General features: G+C 43.9%; 1 protein-coding gene across 6 annotated transcripts in view; it reads right to left on the minus strand.

The window, feature by feature from the left end:
• KCNQ1 (potassium voltage-gated channel subfamily Q member 1) overlaps positions 1 to 19649 on the minus strand; it is a 364755-nt gene extending 345106 nt beyond the window's left edge. For all 6 annotated transcript variants that reach the window (XM_074842353.1, XM_074842350.1, XM_074842352.1 and 3 more), the window contains exon 1: positions 19152 to 19649. In XM_074842353.1, the coding sequence (XP_074698454.1) occupies positions 19152 to 19549 (398 nt within the window). In that variant the 5' untranslated portion in view covers positions 19550 to 19649. The remainder of the gene's footprint in view (positions 1 to 19151) is intronic.
• Positions 19650 to 20250: the final 601 nt, after the last annotated feature.

The raw sequence follows: 20250 nt of genomic DNA on the forward strand, positions 1-20250 counted from the left end.
TGCACTTGACCGGTGTTTGCCCATGATCAAGACTGTTGACTGGGAGTTTATTGCTGTGAAAGATGCCAACAGCACCCCAAGGACAGACTGGGACATTCCAGCACTTGTCAGAGAGGTGCCAATTCCCCCTAAATCAAACACCACTGTGATTTCACAGAGCCACAGCAGTGCTGATAACAGCTTTAGACCTGGATGTCAGGGGAGAGAGCAGTCAGATTGCGCTATTCACTACAGCTAGAACAAACAGCCTACAACTTCACTTTAACTTGTGGGTCAGGGAGGAAGAAGGATCAAACATTATCTATGATACAGCTGTTGGTCAGTCCCTGATGCCACTGCATTAACACATACTCTGGGGTACTGAAAGCAAAGTGCTCTAAGGTACTAGTGCACTCTCAGGGCAGGGTGAACTCAGCAGTGCAGACTGGCCACCTATTTGTATTGTCACTTTACCTTAGAGCCACGAATATTGCCACAGTACTAGACGCTGTAAAGACATACAGGGCGTGAAGATCCCTGCCCTAGAGGATTATGCTACAGCACATAGTGGCAATGCCTACCCAGTTAGGCGTGGTCACTACCTCTGCCAGGCTCAGTGCCAACTTTAGTCCCAACACCAGCTAGAATTGTTAGCACCTACCTATGCCGATAAGCCCTGCCTCTCAGAGGCTCTGGTAGCGCAGGCACAATCCTACACTGTTGTGGCTATCTAGCTTTTGGGCCAGAATCAACTCACGCCCTGCCAGTTGGCACAAGTGCAGGGTTTGCATATATGTTCCCTCTACCTTCATGCTTAACATAGCTTTATCCAGCCTGATCTAGCAGTCACGGCTCAATTATAATCCACATTTATGTCTAGGAGAGTGGAGACATCTTTTAAAACCATCAAATTTCTTAGAGATATGAAGTGGAGAGAAACTACAGCCAGTAAATCTCATTGTTTCATTCAGGTCCATGGGGTGTTGATAGAGCTAGTCTCTTCCTCTTCTCTTCTGCAAACAAAGTGGTATGAAGCAGCCAGTAAAGCTGACTCAGAGGAGCTGTGAAGAAGTAGTAAATTTACAGGCAATCCTTATTTCTTAGTGTCCAGGCTATGTTTCTCCATTTCACTGAATGTATTCAAAACTTATTTCAGCTCATTAATATAAAGAAGTCATGTTTACACTCTGGGAATGAAAGCATACATTGTCTGGCTTTCCCAGGTTATTTATCTTCCTCGCACTGCATAGCGACAGTTTCCCTGCAAAGTATCCTATAAAGAACACTTCATTCTTCCCTACGTTTGTTGTAACATAAATGGAAGAACAGGGAAAAGTGAAGAAACTGCTTTCACCACCATGGCGTCTCCAAACTGTATAGGAAAACCACTTACTCAAAGCAGAGCTCAATTACTAAATACCTTTTAAAAGACATGCCCTATAATACTAGTTTTATTTTACAAGGTAGGTGCTAATCTCAGTGGTGCAGCCAAATTTTATTCTGGTTAATCATTTGCCACCTATGGGGCACTTTACTCCAATTGATTGAATTTCTGCCTTCAGTTCCTGTCCGAAACTCGCACAATTTTCCCATGGCTGTGGTATTTCACCGCCACTGCTGGCTCAAATTCTGCAGAATACAGAATCTCTTCTACACACCACATGGTTTGAGCACTGGGGGGTGGGGGGAGGGGGCGGATCAGGCAAAAAGAGGCACCATATACAAAGGACAATGAGAATGAAGTCTGCTTAACAAAGAGATGGGGTGTGAGAGACTGCAGTTCCAATGAACACAGAGCTCTTCCTTTGAGCAACCAGACAGAAGCATCATCAGATTGCATTTGTTATGGGGGGTGGAAGAAACCAAACAGCCATGGCTGTTACTTTCCTAACATGGCAAGACTGCTTTTCTCCCTTCCTTCTGAAAGTGCGTTTGTCCTGAAGCCAGGTGCAGTCAGTACACCTCACAGCTAGTGGCAGTTGATGGATTGGATCAAGCTCCCTATTACTGAATTTTGGATCATTAAATAAACAATTTTAAATGAAGCTGTATTGATTCTTTTTCTTCTAAACAGGTGGCAATTGAAACATGAGGGGCTCATAAAAATATCACTTTTAACAGAGGAGATACAATTGATAAAAACAAACAGGAGGTATAACTAAATAATTTTTTACATATTTGAGATCAGTTGAACTACCAAAGAGGATAAAACTTGAGTTTAATCTTATGCCTGGAGTTCCCATTTGTAGAAGACGACAGAATGATGGCCTCAATCTCCATTACAACGATTTTTGCAAAGTGCTTGGTAACACAGAGAGTTCTGTACACATGTGCACACCTAGGTGCACATATAAACACACAATCTGTAACATCGTGTAGCTTACTGCACATCAGAAGTTTACCTGACAAAGAACCAGAGCAAAAATCCATTAGTATTTCTTGATTCAGCCATGGCAACAGACTTTTTTCTTTTAGTAAGTGTTTGGATGACATTTTTGCCTTTGCTATCCTAAGTTTTCATTGATAAAATTATCAATTCAACATAGGCAAGCACTAGTTAAAAATATCTATAAAGTTTCAGTGTGGGGAGGAGGAATTGCAAAGTTAAAATCCAATTAATATTCTTACTTTTTAATATTTTTTTTAAAATCAGAACAAAACATTTTTAAAAATACTTAGAACATGCATTTGGGGATTTTTTTTTTCCCCCAGAATTTACACGGAAAGGAAAAGAGGTTACTAAGCAGTAATCAGAGCTCTTAGAAATACATAAATTACATGTACAGTCCAACCACTGTAGATATACAGGCACCCCACCATAAGCTGAGTAACACTGCAGCTTTGTCGTGTTTGGCAAGTGAGCCCATGTGGCATTGCCTCTACTCAGGACACAAGTATGTCTGATGAGAGGTTTATCTTTCCTTTCAACTCCCTATCAAGTACAGAATTCAGTGCAAACAAATTCTTCTGGGAAAGTGGGAAAGAGAGTGGACACTAGAATTTCAGCATCTCAGCAGTCTTCAGCTGACACTAGATACCTTTACTACCCATTGTTAGAAATGGCTCCTGATAACGACTTGCAACTTGCAACTTCCACATACTGGGTCCTACCCCTAGGCAAAACTCAGAGTCCTTCACATCAACAATAACCGCAGAACCACTCAGTGAAGTACCACGCAAGCTCTAAACCTAGGTGCAACGGCACAAAACTTAAAGGTAAGGACACTGCTCCAGGTCACCGTTTGACAGGTCACAAAAAAGGAGACATTAAGATAATCAGGTATGTGGAATTCTGGTGAATTTTGACAACAGAAGGATACTCCATTTCTGCAGTATTGTGAAAGATCTTAACATACTGCATTAACTCAGATCCTGCAGAGAGATTACTATATTCTTTGATCCTTTTCAGCTTCACACAAACAACCTTGAGGATTGTTTGAGAAGGCCTGAGTTTATCTGCCATAGAGCATCATACAAGCTCATGCCACCACATACCTGTGACAACCAGGCAGTACCTGGTTAAGCAAGTCCTGCACACAGGTACACCTCGGCTGGAGAAGGACCAGCCACTACTGAGTCAAAGGTCCTGTCAGTCAACCCGAGTGACTGAGCAAGGGACAGGGCGATTTTGGCACTTCATCACCTATTACAACACAACTCTTGATGCTGGGTAACCTGTCTTAATGATCCCATTAACCTGCTGAATTTCAGGGACACAAGCGCTATGGTTAATACCGTAGAGGTGACTCATGGACTAACAGAAAGCCTAAAAGAGCCTCAAAAATAGTCACATGCTATGAGGAAACAAGTACTGTCCACAAAATCACCTGCTGGTAAAACGAGACTGAAAGGCTGAGAGACACAGAATGCCCTTCTAATGGATCTTCAAGGACATGGCTATCACCCATCACTTGTGGATGAGGTCATTTAGCTCTCTTAAGTCCTAGATGAGTTGACACCTCCTTTCATGCCAAAACTAGAAATTTTTTGCAACAAAACCCACCAACCCTGAGATATAGGAGAATCTATTCAACAGCATGCTCAGTTGTGAGTCCATCTCTTACAAAAGAGGGGTACCAGAAAGGAGTAAACACAACACACACACATGAGGAAAAAAAAAAAAAAAAAAAGAAAAGAAAAAGAGGGAGAAGCACTCTGGAGAATGACAGAAATGCATCAAATTATTTCTGGTAACTCTGTCCAAGATCCAGGCATTTGGTATTTGCTATCAAGGATAATAAAATAGGCATTCTCAAAAAGATGGGAAACTACTTTCAGACAGGAGAAAAAACAAAGCAGAAAAAAAGTAGTGAACAATGTAGACCCAGCTTCATGCATGCTACCAGATGGAGGAGAGCTCTAACATTCAAGATGCTCTCTAAACTTCTCCATGGTGAGACCAAGGTATAGGTCCACTTCCCAAGAGATACCCAAAGTACTCAAGATCTTTGCTTCAGCAACAAGGCTGTCACTGCTAAGGATTATGATCCCTAGAGAGTAAACAGAAAAGGGACATTTCCTTTGAAACCCTGATACACCTGTCACTTAACTATGTGAGAAGAGCCACCTACCCACCACAGCCTGCTAGGTCTCCATCACCCACTCACTGTTGAATCAGCTTGTAAACTCAGATATGGTGGATTCAACTAACAATCTACAACACGTAATGTTTCATCCCAAAGATCTTTGCCAGTTTCAACAGCAGAACAGAACAACGTGGATGGAAAAGGAGCAGTGCACAGCAGCAATGCATTGAAGAGTCTTAAAACGTGACTCCCATCTTCCTGTAAGCACACTGGAAGGATCAGTAGAAGCAGCACCTGAACAGAACAGATCTTCATGCATCCATGCAGCTAAAGCCCCCAGAATCAAAGGAATCTGGCCATCACACGTAGCACAAACACCCAAAGATTACCTGCAGAGATGCCACCAACAGCAGAGAACGCAGCATGTTTAACAAACCCGTTCTCAAGAAACTCATATTGGATTTTGGACTGAACTAACATGAAAGAAGCAAAGGTACTTCAGGGGAAGAAAAAGAAAGGCTGGGGGCAGAAAAAGCAGCAACCCTCCACCTTACACACACAAGGCAAACACAAGCGTCACAGGTTAAGAAATAGCTCAGCTCCCAGAAACTGGGTATATTCCTTTCACAGTGCGAATGCAAAATCCTGGACACCTGTCCCACAGAAGGATCAGCTACACCTGGATGAACCCTGATAAATATTCATCTAGCCTGCATTTAAAGCCTTCCAGAGATAGATCCTACAGCCTTTCCAGGCAATGCAGTTCATTGCTCCACTATCCCTTCCATGTAACAAAAGAAATTCAGAATATGCTTTAAAGACCTATCCACACAATATCGTTTTCATCAACAAAACATGTTCATAATCAAACAAGGGAATTATCAAGAATCTTATAAAAGATGTATATGGCAACATCTAGTTTTCCTCTAGCCACAACCCCTTTTACTCCATCACAGTCCGAAATTAAATAGATCATTGGGTTTTGACCAGTCCATGTTGACTGCTAACATACATTGTATAACCTAACAGACTGATTTCCTACAAGTGCTTAGAAATAGTTCGATTACTTGTAGGTAGTTTCCAGCAAAATCCCTCAAGAATCACATGGCCTTTGCATGCATTATTTCAATAATGACAAACACCGACCACACGCAGGTTTCCTGAAATGAATGTTGTTTTTTTGAAGAGAAAGGCATTTGATATAAAACTTTTCTCAGAAAAAGGAGACCACCTCAGCAGAGGCTAACAGCTACTATCAAACCTGCTTGAATGTTATCTACACTATTTTATATATGAGATAAAAGCTAGTGTCCCTTTACTCATACAGATACTATCCACTGAAAATTTCTAGAGATTATGCTCTTCCCATAAATCACATTTTCATCGTCTGCTCAATTTCTCGGTCTCACTTTACAGTAAGACTTGATGACTTCATAATATTTCATATTAAAGCACACAAAAAAAAACCTGCCACAGAAGTAATCAAGAGATAACCTTAGTGTTTGACAATCAGAGTGCAACAAGCAATTCACATGCCTAAGAAGGGTATTAACATGGTACAGCTACAGCCTTGCATTTGCTGCAAAACCTGTAGAATCTTAAAGCCTTGTTTTCTCCTTCATTCTTTAACATTTTTCTCATTTTTATGGTTCAAATACATAGTTATCCATGTAAGATCACGTCATGATAGTAAATAAAAGCTACAAAGAGCTGTTCTGAATGTATACCAAGGCATACAACCAACATGACCATGTAAGACTCAGATCTGTGCCAGTCATACTTTACATACTGCTGAAGCAGGGAGCTCAGACTGTTTAGCACTAGGATGCTGGATGATCTGTTGACATAGAAAACATCAAGTAAGCAGGTTTATTTTGTGTGAAGTGCTGAGATAATCCATTATCAATACTTTCTGGGTCATGGATAAGATAACAGCATACAATCACATGAAGTTTACTCACACTACAGATAAAGAAATACACATTTTTTTACTCACTGTCAGGTTTGACCACATTTCAGTGTCTTCTAAAACAGGAGTGAAAAACAAACAAATCAAATAATCTCAACTAGATCTACTTAGGAAGAATATTAGGAAAAAAAAATTAACAACTATTTGCCAAAGCCTGTAAAGGACAGATAAAGCCTTTGTTCTACAGAATACAAACACTGCTGATTCTTAACACGATCAGTACAGGGTATTCTCTTTTTTTGAAGCCACAGGATGGAAGATCTTTCCCTTTGTCTCTGTCCCCTATCTCCATTGCCCTGCACAGATAATTGGGCAGAGGCATCTGAAGGGTGTAAAAATGAGATTAGCAGCAGCAACTATTTCCTGCATCAATTCTACTTTGCTCTACTTGTCAACATCCTTACAGGGGATGAGGCACATTTACTTCAGGTCTTAGTTGGACTGTGGTGCCCTCAAGGGTTACTGTGAAAAAGAAGAGTCTAGCCAATTCCAGCCCATTTTCAGACAATGCAGTTTCCCTGGGAAGGGGATAGGTGCTGCAGAAACAAACATATTCTCTAAAGGTAATTCCTTACTTGTAGAAGGAAGATACTTTCACTACAAAGACTGCAGCCTTTGTTGTACTAGGGATGAGCAAGGGTTCTGTCATCTTTGCCACCAGTACCATGACTCTGCTGTTAAACCTAGTGTCTTTGGAGATAATCCAGGGAAGTAACCTGATGGATTATTTACATTCTGTTCCCAAACTGTGACCCATTTTTCTTCCCTATCCAACCTATATAAGATTATATAATATTAACACCGCAATAAAAAATAGAGTGTTAAAAATTGAAAAAAGTTAAATGTATCCCCAAACTTCAGGGAGTACCTTTGCAGAGGAGGCTAGTGACTTCTGAGCACTAGAGTGACACATATCCAGGCTAGCACAACCTTCTTGGGCCAGTTCAAGACTCCTCCCAACAGTGAGCAGCTTATTGCAAGTGTGACCACTCTTGTCTAAACAGCGGGGACAAGTCTGTGTTCTTGCCCAGTCTAGAACACGTGCAAGTAGGGACAGAAGGAGAACCATTTATTTTTAGAAATCTACAACAAAACTACCGGTAAGATGGTGAAAAACCTGGGTATACACATTATGTAATTTAACATACTTACTACAGGCAAGAGACCACAGCTATATGGACACAGTAAAAGTTCATACAGAATTAGCACTGTAAAATGTTTAGTCTTTCAGGAAAAAAACCCAACTTACTTTAAATAAAATAATTTTAACTGAGTTCTACACATCCTGTGAACAATCACTACCTCTAAGCTCAGGTGCAATGCATCCTGAGAAAAGAAGAAGTCAGGCAAAAATGTCAGGAAGCTGCATGGATGAACAAAGAGCTTCTGGACAAGCTCAGACACAAAAAGGAAACCTACAGAGGGCAGAAACAAAGACAGGCAGCCTGGAAGGGATATAGAGAAACAGTCCGAGCAGCCAGGGATCAGGTCAGGAAGGCCCTGATAGAATTAAATCTGGCCAGGGACACTGAGGGCAACAAGAAAAGCTTCTATAGGTATGTCGGTGATAAAAGGAAGACTAGGGAAAATGCAGGGCCTCTCCAGAAAGAAACGGGAGACCTGGTTACCCAGGATATGGAGAAGGCTGAGGTACTCAATGACTTTTTTGCCTGAATCTTCAATGGCAAGAGCTCCAGCCACACCACCCAAGATGCAGAAGGCAAAGCAGGGACTGGGAGAATGAAGAACCACCCACTGTAGGAGAAGATCAGGTTCAAGACCATCTAAGGCACCTGAAGGTGCACAAGTCCATGGGACCTGATGAGATGCATTGGTGGATCCCAAGAGAACTGGTGGATGAAGCGGCTAAGCCACTATCCATCATCTTTGGGAAGTCGTGGCAGTCCAGTGAAGGTCTCACTGACTGGAAAAAAGGGAAACATAACCCCCATTTTTAAAAAGGTAAAAAAGCAAGACCCGGGGAACTACAGGCCAGTCAATCTCACCTCTGTGCCCAGCGAGATCATGAAGCAGCTCCTTCTGGAAGGTATGCTAGGGCACATGGAAAATAAGGAGGTGATTGGCAACAGCCAACATGGCTTCACTAAGGGCAAATCACCCCTGATGAATTTGGTGGCCTTCTACGATAGGGTTACAGTGTTGGTAGATAAGGGAAGAGCAACTGATATCATCTACCTGGACTTGTGCGAAGCATTTGACACTGTCCCACACAACATCCTTGTCTCTTAAATTGGAGAGACATGGATTGACAGATGGACCACTCAGTGGATAAGGAGTTGGCTGGATGGTCACACTCAAAGAGTTGCAGTCGATGTCTCGATGTCCAAATGGAGAGCAGTGACGAGTGCTGCTCCTCAGGGGTCTGAGTTGGGACCAACACTGTTTACCATATTTGCTGGTGACATGGACAGTGGGATCGAGGCACCCTCAGCAAGTTCACTGACAACACCAAGCTGTGTGGTGCAGTCACACACTGGAAGGAAGGGATGTGCCATCCAGAGGGACCTGCACAGGCTGGAGAGGTGGGATTGTGTGAACCTCACGGAGTTCAACAAGGCCAAGTGCAAGGTCCTGCACGTGGGTTGGGGCAATCCCAAACACAAATACTGGTTGGGGGATGAATGGATTGAGAGCAGCCCCAAGGAGAAGGACTTGGGGGTATTAGGGGCTGGAAAACTGACTATAAACCAGCAATGTGCACTCACAGCCCAGAAAGCCAACAGTGTCCTGGGCTGCATCAAGAGAAGGGTGGCCCCTCAAGGGAGGGGATTCTCCCCCTCTGCTCCACTCTCATCAGACCCCCCCTGCAGTGCTGAGTCCAGCTCTGGGGCCCCCAACATCAGAAGGACACGGACCTGCTCGAGCGGGTCCAGAGGAGGCCACGAAGATGATCGGGGGGCTGAAGCACCTCCCCTGTGAGGACAGGCTGAGAGAGTTGGGGGTGTTCAACTGGAGAAGAGAAGGCTCTGGGGAGACCTTAGACTGGCCTCCCAGTACTTAGAGGGGCTACAGGAAAGCTGGGGAGGGACTCTTTTACAAGGGCTTGTAGTGATAGGAGGAGAGGTAATGGTTTTAAATTGAAAGAGGGTAGATTTAGATTAGATATAAGGAAGAAATTCTTCCCTGTGAGGGTGATGAGGCCCTGGCACAGGTTGCCCAGAGAAGCTGTGGCTGCCCCCTCCTGGAAGGGTTCAAGGCCAGGTTGGACGGGGCTGTGAGCAACCTGGGCTAGTGGAAGGTGTCCCTGCCCATGGCAGAGGGGGTGGAATTGGGTGAACTTTAAGGACCCTTCCAACCCAAACCATTCTATTATTCCATAATTCTATGATGAATGTCTGGCAAGTAATTTTAATTGCCCTAATTGTAGAGATGTGTATAAGTTTTTGTCTTTACTGCTTTGTCCTTACTAGTTGCTCCCACAGGAAAGCAGGTATCTATTAGCATAATGAAGTTAAACACACGATGATCATTTCTTGCAGAATCAAATCAGATTACTTCAACAAATGTATTATACTTTCCTATTATTGCAAAAGACAATGTATGCTTTATTTTTTCCAGGGTGTGTTAGAGTAATGCTAACAGATGATAAACAAGAGCACAACCTGTTAGGATAAACAAAGATAAAGATTTTTTTACTATTTCAAGTTCTTAGTTCACTAAGAATAGTATATTTCTCATTTGAAGTAAGCACTAGTCAAGTTATATAACAAAGCATCTACTTTTCAAATAACCCCAGCAGAAAGAGTCACACAAAAGAAAAGGAATTCTATAGTTAGGAGTAAAATGTTCCAGTTTTCCATTACAAATATGACAACATTGTATTGTCAAATGACATAAGTCCATTGGCATTAGCAAAACATGTGAGATTTATGTTCCTATTGAAAACTTTAATATGAAATTCAAAGATCAGGATCAATATATGCAGCAGCAGAAGAAACTTAAAAGGATGCAGAAACCCTGTCCTAGGTTTATTTTGGCTTTGGTTGACATTTTTCATTAAATATTAACACATCACATTGATTGTGAAGAACATATAAGAAAAACTAAAAAGACCTACTCTAGGCACATTGCTAGGAACATCTAAAGGCCACCTAACAATCTGCAGTATAATTTCCTATTTTCAGTAGTTTAAAAGGATAAAATTCCAAGGCTATAGTTTTAGTGTTTGATGTATTCCTTGAATAAAGTCCCACACACAGACACATTCTTTTCTTAAACTCAAAAAGGATTCAGCCAGTTTTGAGAAAATTGTGTGTTCATTAACTTACACCACTGGTAGTCCTGACAGTAAAGCAGTTCAGAGAAAAAACTTGGTTTTGTCATAGTGGTTGTCCTAAGCTTTAAGAAATCATTGGCTTCCCTTGTGACTGCCTATATTTTATTGTAATTTTTCCAGGTTCTAAGTTTTCTGTACTAAAGTGTGGGTGTTAAGGGAGGAAACTTCCATTTAAGAAATGTGGGACAGTACTTTTATTTTTGTGGGGTTTTTGCTGTTGTTGTTTTTGGGTTGTGTAGGGTTTGGTGTTTTTGGTTTTTTTTTTTTTTTTTTAAAAAAGTACTTCCACTATACCTACACACTTACCCAGGCCCTGCTTTGTGTTCTGTAATTTCTTACAGCTCCTTGAACATAGAAAACAGCTATTACTTTACTACTCTGAACCATGAAATAAGGAAAATAGGAAGATGAAAACCCATGTGTCCTCAAAAATTGATCATGCCAGACAAGGGAAAAGTTCACACCAAGCACCTTTCTAGTCCTCCAGGTGTGCACAAACTGGTGGCCAAAGAAAACTACTTGATTTAGAGCAGCTTTATAATTTCCTAGTAAAAAAAAAAAGAAAAAAATCACTGTCAAAAAACATACAGTAAAATCAATGTCGTTTGATTACTAAAGCACTGAACACTCCCTCTGTTATTAAAAATACGTATATCTATACATATGTATCATCTTTCTAGTAGGAGGTAAAATACGGTAGCTTCTACCATAGCAGAAGCTTGCAAATACATGTGCTCCCCCATTATCATTACTGGTATTATAATGGTTCTCACAGGCCATTGTGCCAGACGAAGCATGACTGTATGAGGAGAGCTAGTACCTTACCTAAAAATGCACTAATCTACACATTCTTTTTCTGTAACTCAGCCTACTCATCAGGCTTATTTGCAACTGGCAACTTTCCAACGCATTTGAAACTTGTGTTGGACCTCTTGGTGGCAGGCAGAAAACACCTTGCCCCCAACAAGACACTATTTTCCATCTGGAACTGAATGAGCAAGTATTCCCAGCTTTTGTGTTCAGCCACTAATGCACATTAAACAATCTATTAACACACAAAATTAATGAGCTACTGCCAAGTTTAAAGTCAGCAAAGCACTGTGCCTGTGCATAGTTCCCTACAGCATATGTTGGCACCGTTGTCTGTAATACATCCAGCGCCCAGGCATTTATTTGGAGCTCAGCCTAATTAGTTCACTGCAATTGAATCTCAACTCTAGCCTTGATTCAGCTGCAATGAAAGTTTTGAAAGAGGCCTATCTACACAGCCTTGCATGTTTTTTCCCTGGCACTTGATGAGCCAGGGCAAGAAAGTGTGCCAGAATTGTCCAACCAACCATTTGACAGATATACAGAAATGTGAATACTGCACTTACTGGTTTTCTTAAGATCATTCATGCGCAACTTTTAAAGTTAGAATAATTCTTTTCCTGGAGGAAAGTAAACACCAAAGAAGGACTTGAAATGTTATACTGGAAGGACAATAGGAAAAGAGAGAAGGCCTACCCCTAGAAAAGCCTGACCAAATTTAATACATTTATAACTTCTTTGTGTGCATTCCACAGAGTTGTTTCTCCACTGCACGTGACCTGTCTCCACTGAGCATTAGCGTTCAGAAGTTTACAGCCTTCTGCTGCCATCAATTACTCAAAAACCTAAACATCAGTACAACTACAAGGTCTTTTTTGCCCCCACAGAACTCCCTCCCCTCCTGCAGCTTCTGTGTCTGCCTGCAGACCACAGGTCAAGACACTCAATAAGTTTTTTTCAAGTAGCCGACCATATCACACTACGCATTTCAGAACAGAAACTGAATTTTTGTAATTACTGCTAGAGATACTGTGGGCCTTCAAAAGGTGTTTTAGTTAGAAGATATTCACCTTTTCACCTTCTTCCCCTTCAACAATCAAAATACGTTTCCAAAATCATTTTTATGCAGCCATGATTTAATGCAACAAATGATGCAAAGATGGTGGTTTAGTCAAAGTGGCTTCCAGGCATGAACTTCTAGTGGTTGACATTGAGGGGATCTGGTTTATGACACTGCTTTTCTTTCTGATGACCATCAATTACTAAGTAAACTTGGATTTTATTTTTTTTTTTTATTTTTAGTCCATTATGCAGTCATTAGTATCTGTGTTTCTTATCCTGATAACTTCTACTGTCCCACTGGGAGAGAGGAATGGGGACCCCGCCTGACCTGTAATTGCACTGTGACTCCTGAGGTCCTCTTGGCACAGACTTGGATTGGTCTCAGTCACGAGACAGCCAGGCAGTCCTCAGCAAAAAGGAAACTACTGTCAACTTACAGATTGGGAATATGGCACAAGGCAAGAGTGGAAAGCTGTACGCTGGCCAACCCAAATACTATCTCAATCACACAAGTCCCAAAGAAGCACCTTCGTGCGACGTTGTAGCCAAGGGGCTACACCGTGGCATGCAGCAGGGCAGGAGGGAGCAGCAAAACCTTTAAGTCACTTCTCCACCTCACCTGTATCCAAAATCTGCCAAGACTCAAAACTTCAATATCTGGCTGGTCAGCAAACAGGGCTGACCCTGTAACAGCAACTCCTAAACATTAGCACACTGTCTTACATGTACGACCGGCTACAGGCAAAAGGTCTTCCCTCTTCTCAGGCAATATGTAAAGTTGTCTTTCCAATCCCTTTTTCTCTCAGATAAAATTGTTACCAAGCATATTAATAGATACACAGTGCTAGGCTGCAAAGATGTCCACTCTGCTGCAAATCAAAACACTAGGGGATGTGGAGTAGGGCTGAAGTGGGGGGGAGAGAACAAAAAAGAGAGAGAGAAAAAAGCTACAAATATCACCTTGTTTGCACCTCATTTTCCTCTGCTGTAGTCCTTGAGCATGTCTGCAACATCAAAGATCTATATAAGCCACTTCACAGCTGTAGCACACCATGCTCTTGAAAACACAAAGTGACAAAGCAGCAGATTCCTATTATTACAACTGTATCTAGCACAAAGGGATGGGAGTACCAGGCTCCAGTAATACAAATACTAAATGCTAGTTGCAAGCAACTGGAGCTCATACACAAAAGTCATGTAGAAAAAAAAACAAACTTCACATCAGCCTTTGCGTGACAAGAAGCATAATCTCCCTCTCCAATATGCCAAAATGAGAGGGGCAATTTGACAAAAAAGTGCTAAACCAGGGTCTTCCTGCAAGTGACTGCAGCAGAAAAAATATGACCATGATCAAATTATTTTTCTTTCTTTCCACTTAGAAAAGCCACAAAAATCTCTAAACATCCCAGTGTTCATGCCTAAATCATAGTACTTTATGTTTTGCCCCTTTTTTTATTCAGTTTACTGAGCCTGAAAGAAAACTTAGTCATGTGTGAGCACATACACAAGCTAATTACTTTATGGATTTTTTTTCCCTCCTCAACAGTTTACACACTGAGTATGAACTGGGAGGTTTGGAAGTATGCTTACAATACATTTGGAAACATGAGAAAAATGGGATTTTAAGTTGGAGTTATGTTTCTTCCTCACAGTATTGTACATAAACAGCACTGTGTAAACACTGCATTGCCTTTAACAATTGATTACTGTAAGTCCTGATACAGACACAACTGGAATATTCTATCTACCCTTACTTCTTATCTTTGCACGCGTACACATGCAGCCACACGTCTGAGAGTCTGCCTGTTTCTAGAGACCAGTCTCCCAAATCTCAACCACCAGCCAGTCAAAGCTTATGTAAACATCTTGGGATTTGAACAAACTCAGTGACAATCATTGCTGATTAAACCAAACGTATACAAAGGCAAAAAGTAAATTGAACCAGGTACACGCATGCAAAGATAAGATAGAAGCTGATTATCTTGCATGGCAACAAAGGAGAGCTGCCATACCGGAACAGACCAATGCTCCATCGGTTTCCGAATTGTTCCCTCTGGTAAGGGCCAACACTTCAAAGAACATGAGGAGTCAACAGGCAGTGTACATTGCCAGAAGTCATTATTTGCCATACTGAGAACAAGAGAAATCACCAGAAAGCTCACAGCTTAAGTTTCTTCAGGCACATTTTAAGATGTTTTATTTTGAACTACTTAAAGAGGGTAAGAAGAAGCTCTTCCCTCATGCAATTAAAATCTAAAATAATTTTTTAAAATATCTGGAGACTTCACTTATTCTTTACAGTCATTTCCAACACTGGGACAGAGTCTCAGGACATCAGCGGGCCACTGTGAGGACAGACTTTAGGCTTCTTTTGTCCCACCACCTCTCTTCACACAACCTGAAAACTTGATTTGTTAAGGCTACAGAACATTTCACCTCTCAAAGCCACTATCCCAAGGTGCACTACTATGATAAGTGTGATAAGATGCCCTAGCTCCGAAGGTCATTGAGAACAGTGGCACTCGGTCATTGCCTCACCTCTGACAGCCAAGGGGGGTTTGGTGGCTCTGGCAGGACATTACCATCCATACAGCCACATCACACTTGCTTGCAAAATTCAAGTTTCCAAGCCAGCACCAGTTGCGTCTGCAGAAGCCACACATATAAATCTTCAGCTATTGAGCACAATTTACTTGCACTGGTAGAATTAAGTGGACATATATTATACAATTCATATATTTAAATGAAATTTAATACAACATCAAACCAAGTCATGTGGCTGAAATAAAAGTTTCTATCATCTCCACTAGTATTTTTAGGCAGTATTTTTGAGTAGTAAATTAATAGCCAATTCCCCATTCCTCCTCCCCTTAGAGACTATGTCCATAGCCTATAAAAATCTGGTAGAAATGAGTTACAATAATTCATGTCTTATTCTGCTCACTTGAGATGTTTCTGTTCTTTGGTCTGAGAAAGTAAGACAAATCTTAGAAAAGACCTGTGCAGAGTTCAATTTATTTAATCAGCAGCTGTGATATCAAATTATCCTGGAAGATTAAAACAGGTGTTTCAGATGCCTTTTGAAAGAAATAACAATTCAGAAGTAAACAGGTCATTGGCCTGATCTAGTACAGCAAACCTCCACTGCTGCGCAAGACAACCGGATTCCATCCTTTAGATCAAGGGGTACACGAGGGGCTTTGCTGCACACCAAAACGTCCAGCAATCTAAATATGAAACAAACATACCAATATAGAAACTGTGCATTAAAGCTTCCCTTTTCTAAACATTATAATATAAAACTGAGGAACATCAGTTCTGAATTACTGGTTCTTAGCTATTAGTATTCTAGATACCACTAAGATTCCTGAGCAGGAAAAGGGTGTGACAGGCAATCGGTAGATGTAGCTCTTATCACTTGATAAACAGTGTTTCAACAACCAACTAGAGACACAGGTCCAGAACAAGTTACATTGACTGCTCCAGGAGTTGTTTCTAAAGTTAAATCATTTCAGCGTATAATTAAGAACACAGCCACACGCTCTGCACAAGGTACAGCAGTGCAATAGACAGAAAATGAAGATGCCCACAGTGCTCATTGCTCCCATCCTTGGGCTACATCTCGGCCAGGACCCTCCACTCAGCTTTGGTCTTTATGCCCTGATTTAACACCACTCCTGTTCCCTTTCCTTCCCCTCTGAACCTTGGAGATCGCGACTGAGACCTCCCAGGCAGCTGAAAGCCCCCAGCATAAAGCAGGAGGTAGCCAGCAGAGGGAGTCACAAAGAGGCAACAGGCAAGTGACATCAGCCTCTTGAAGTCATTTTGGCAGGAGACACAACCATCACGGCCCTTGCACATCACAATGTAAAACCCAGCTTAGCTCTCTGCGAACGTCTGTTTGTACGATGACAGCAAAATAAACGGGTTACTTCCTCCAGTGAGAGAGAAGTACGTGCATCATGGGGGGGAGTGGGGTGGGTGTTTTATAACTCGGAGTCCTTTTTTGCTCTGCAACTCATCATTTGTAACCAACTGCTTGCAAAAAGCTAGCAAACCACCTGCAAAAATCAGGTCCCATGCCTCCTCCAGAGCAGGGGCTCAGACACAGCAGTTTCTCTGGATCGGACAAGCTGTTTGCTTTTAGTTGATTTTAGTAACAAACTTCTGCTTTGTAGCGACCATTATTACTTACCAATGCTCAGGATCTGGCTGGCAGGGGCTGTACTCAGTGAGCGCATTCCTTGATGCAGTAGAAAGCAAGCATCCCAGGAAGTTGCTCTGGGAGCTCAGAAAGCAAGGGAGTTGGAGAGGTATGGACCAAAGATCAGTAACCTAAAACATACCGGGCACAAGAAGCACAGGCTTATCTGCCACAGAAACAAGGAGAAGCAGGGATGGCTGAGGACAGTACAATTCCCTCTGCTGGTGGAAATCAGAGTGAGGCTGCCTACAAATACACACATGGTAGTTGCACATTGCCTTGCAAGAAACAAATGAGGGCATTAGTATCCTCTTCTGTCTCTTTAGAGTCTTAAGAGAAGGAATTTGCACAGTGCTTAGTAAGAGGCTTGAGAATATTTACTGCCACTGTCATTCACCGTTGCATCAGAAGAGCTCTTCTGAAAAGAGGGGAAACACTGGGTAAGGCTTACACCATGGATAACTGTGTATTGCGGGGAGAGACAGGCAATGACTTCCCGTACATATTACAATCTCTTTCCTAAAGCAGAATTGCAAAATCTTAATTCTTGCACAGATAGGATTAATCCACACTGCTAATACTTGCAAAAAAAAAAAGGTTAAAATTCAGGCTAGAATCTTAGGTAGATAAAGGGATCTAACAGGTTTTTTTCCAAGATTTTCCTAGGCCCACTGTTACAATTTAGAGAAGATTAGTTAAGATTCTGAACACAATTTACTGTCCCTTCTGTACATAATTTCAGACACCTGAAAGAGGTCAGAAGTCATAAAAAGTAGCTGTCTAAAACTCCTTTTTAGAGAAAAAAAAAAAAAGGAACTCCTATTCCTGAAAGTGTTTTACATTGTTCAACCACAACTATTAGACACTTCATAATTATGGCCATTAGCTGTTTTGTCATCTAATGGTATTATCATAATGCCAAAGAGAATGGAGCCCACAATTACCCCAGCAGCTGCACAGTCATCTCCCAATTAAATACATTCAGATGACAGCTGTTTTCCCTCCACTAAAATAAAGTTGGTACCACTTACCTGACTACCTAAAGACTACAGAATCCTCAGGATTGTGTGCTTTTATTCCACATTTGAATTGACTTAAAATAGTAGTTACTTAGAATTAGAGTTTAAAATCAGAATATAATAATTAGATCATAAAAACTGATTTTTATCGAAATCTTTTCTTTATGGTGTCTTTAAAATGTCTTTACCTCTAGCTGTTGTAATAAGCGTATGTATATGCAGTGTATATATACACATACACGTGTGTTTGTGCACACATACAATAAGCAGACACCACGATTCTGCCTGACCCTATTACCTACATTTAACATATGCAAATTGCTCAGGGGTCATGCAAGCCTTCTGCAACATCTCAATTAAAAAGCACCCATTTCTCACGGAAGGATTTGGTAAGATCCTTGTACACCACAGACCTACCCCGCGCTGGCTCAGGGTGGGTGCTGCACTCCATAGCGAATATTATGCCTAAAGCAGTTTTCAATTTGCCTGCAGCTAAGCGGCTTCAACATCCTCCAAACGTGGTCGTTGTCCTTTCTATCTAAAAATAACAGCGACGGCAGTCGTACCTGGCAGTGCACAGAGTTAGAGCAGTAAAAGAGGCAAGGAAAAGGAGCGTCACCTGTCTCTGGTTCTCCTCCAACAGGGCTGCACCGCTGATAACACACCTATGCAGGCAGGAATAGATGCTGTGCAGTGAGCTGGAAAATCAGGAGTCACTGCATTAAAAATTACTAAAGAATGGGCGACGCTGTTACCAACTTCTTTTCCACGCTCAGAGTGAACGATTTATTTCAACTCCCAAGGTAACTTTCTGAAGAAAATTGCCTGAAGCCAGCTCCTGCTCTACCTGATAGATACACGTGAACTGAAACACTGCATTTCTGTTTAAAATAAGAGAAACTTTCCCCCAGAGTGTTACTTGTTTGTTTTGCTTCACACCTGTGAGGGAAAACAACCCTCAGAAGAGTGTAACCTGCAAGACGCCCAAGTCCTGAGGGCTGGTCTGGGAAGCTCCGCGGCTGAGGGGACCCGGGGCCGCCGCTCTCCCGCCCCACGGCCAGGACGAGCCCTGCGAGGGGCGGCGGGGAGGGGGCGCGGCGGCAGCGGGCACCTCACGCTTGAGGCTCGGCGGGGAGCCCTGAGAACCCCTCGCACCGATGGCCGCGTCGGGAGACGGTTTCCCCGCTCCGGGCAGCCGCGGCTCGGCTGACGGGACGAGCGGCCGTAACGGGAGCCCGGCGCGGAGCAGGTGGGCCCGGCGGGGAGCGGGGCGGCGGGTACTCACACGGTGAAGTGGTAGACGAAGCACTTCCAGCCCGTGGGCCGCTCCAAGAAGTTGTAGACCCTGCCCTGGACGCTGCTGCGGCTCAGCAGAGGCTTGCGGAGGCTGTAGATGGAGACGCGGGGGTCGAGGCTGACGGGGGGCCGCGGGCAGTCGGCGTTCACCACCACCACCTCGCTCCTCAGGCGCAGCGGCCGCTCCCGCTCCGGCTCCGGGCTGGTGCCCGCCGGCGGCTGCCCGCCCTGGGCGGCGGAGAGCGGGGCGTAGTGGGCGTTGGGGGTGCTCTCGGCCAGCTCCAGCGCCGAGGGCTTCTTGCCGGGCGTCATGCTGCCTTTCCTGGGCAGCGACAGCCGGCCCAGGCTCCGGCTTTTCGGCTCGCCCGGCGGGGAGCTGGAGGACATGGCTGGGGCAGCTCGGGGAGGCCGGGCGGCGCGGCGGTGCCGGAGCTGCGCTGCCCGGGGGAGCTGCGGGCCGGCGCCGGGCGCCCTCTCCCGCCGCCGCCGCTGGCCCGGCCCCCGCGGGGGCGGCTCCTGGCCGGGAAAGGTGAGGGGAAGCGGCGGTGGGGGCGGGCCCGGCCCGGCGTCCCGGTGTCCCGGTGCCGCCCGCCGAGAGGCGCTGCGCGGCGGCCTCAGCGAGGGAGCCGGGGCGGCCCCTCAGCCCCGGCCCGCGCCTCGGGGGCTGCACCCGCCTCCGGGCCCCCTCTGCGTGTCGGGCCGATCCCCTCATTGCCGGCCGCTACACCTGTGTCACCTGTCCCCTTGTCACCGACGTGGCGGTGGCCTCTGAGCTGTGCGAGGCCCAGCCCTCTGCAGGAGCTGAGGGCTGGGGGCCAGGGGGAAGCCCGCAGCTCCCCAGAAGCCCAGCAGGCTTTCCCGCCTTCTCAGCCCACTCGGCATCTGTGGGGAGGGACAGTGTATCAGGAAGCGTTTCCCCGGCCTGTGGCCTGTCGGTGGCTTGAGCTCCTGGGGTATAAGCCCTTACACCTCAGATTTAGGACCTCCAGAGCCTTCGGGGCCTGCTGCTCCGTCCGTTTTTACAGAATTTCAGCGCCTGGGAGCAGCAGAGCTCTGCCAGTCTTGGGATCCTCCAGGAGGCAGCTCTT

The sequence above is a fragment of the Strix aluco genome, chromosome 16 (genome assembly GCF_031877795.1).
Source record: "Strix aluco isolate bStrAlu1 chromosome 16, bStrAlu1.hap1, whole genome shotgun sequence".
In the NCBI taxonomy this organism is placed as follows: Eukaryota; Metazoa; Chordata; class Aves; order Strigiformes; family Strigidae; genus Strix; species Strix aluco.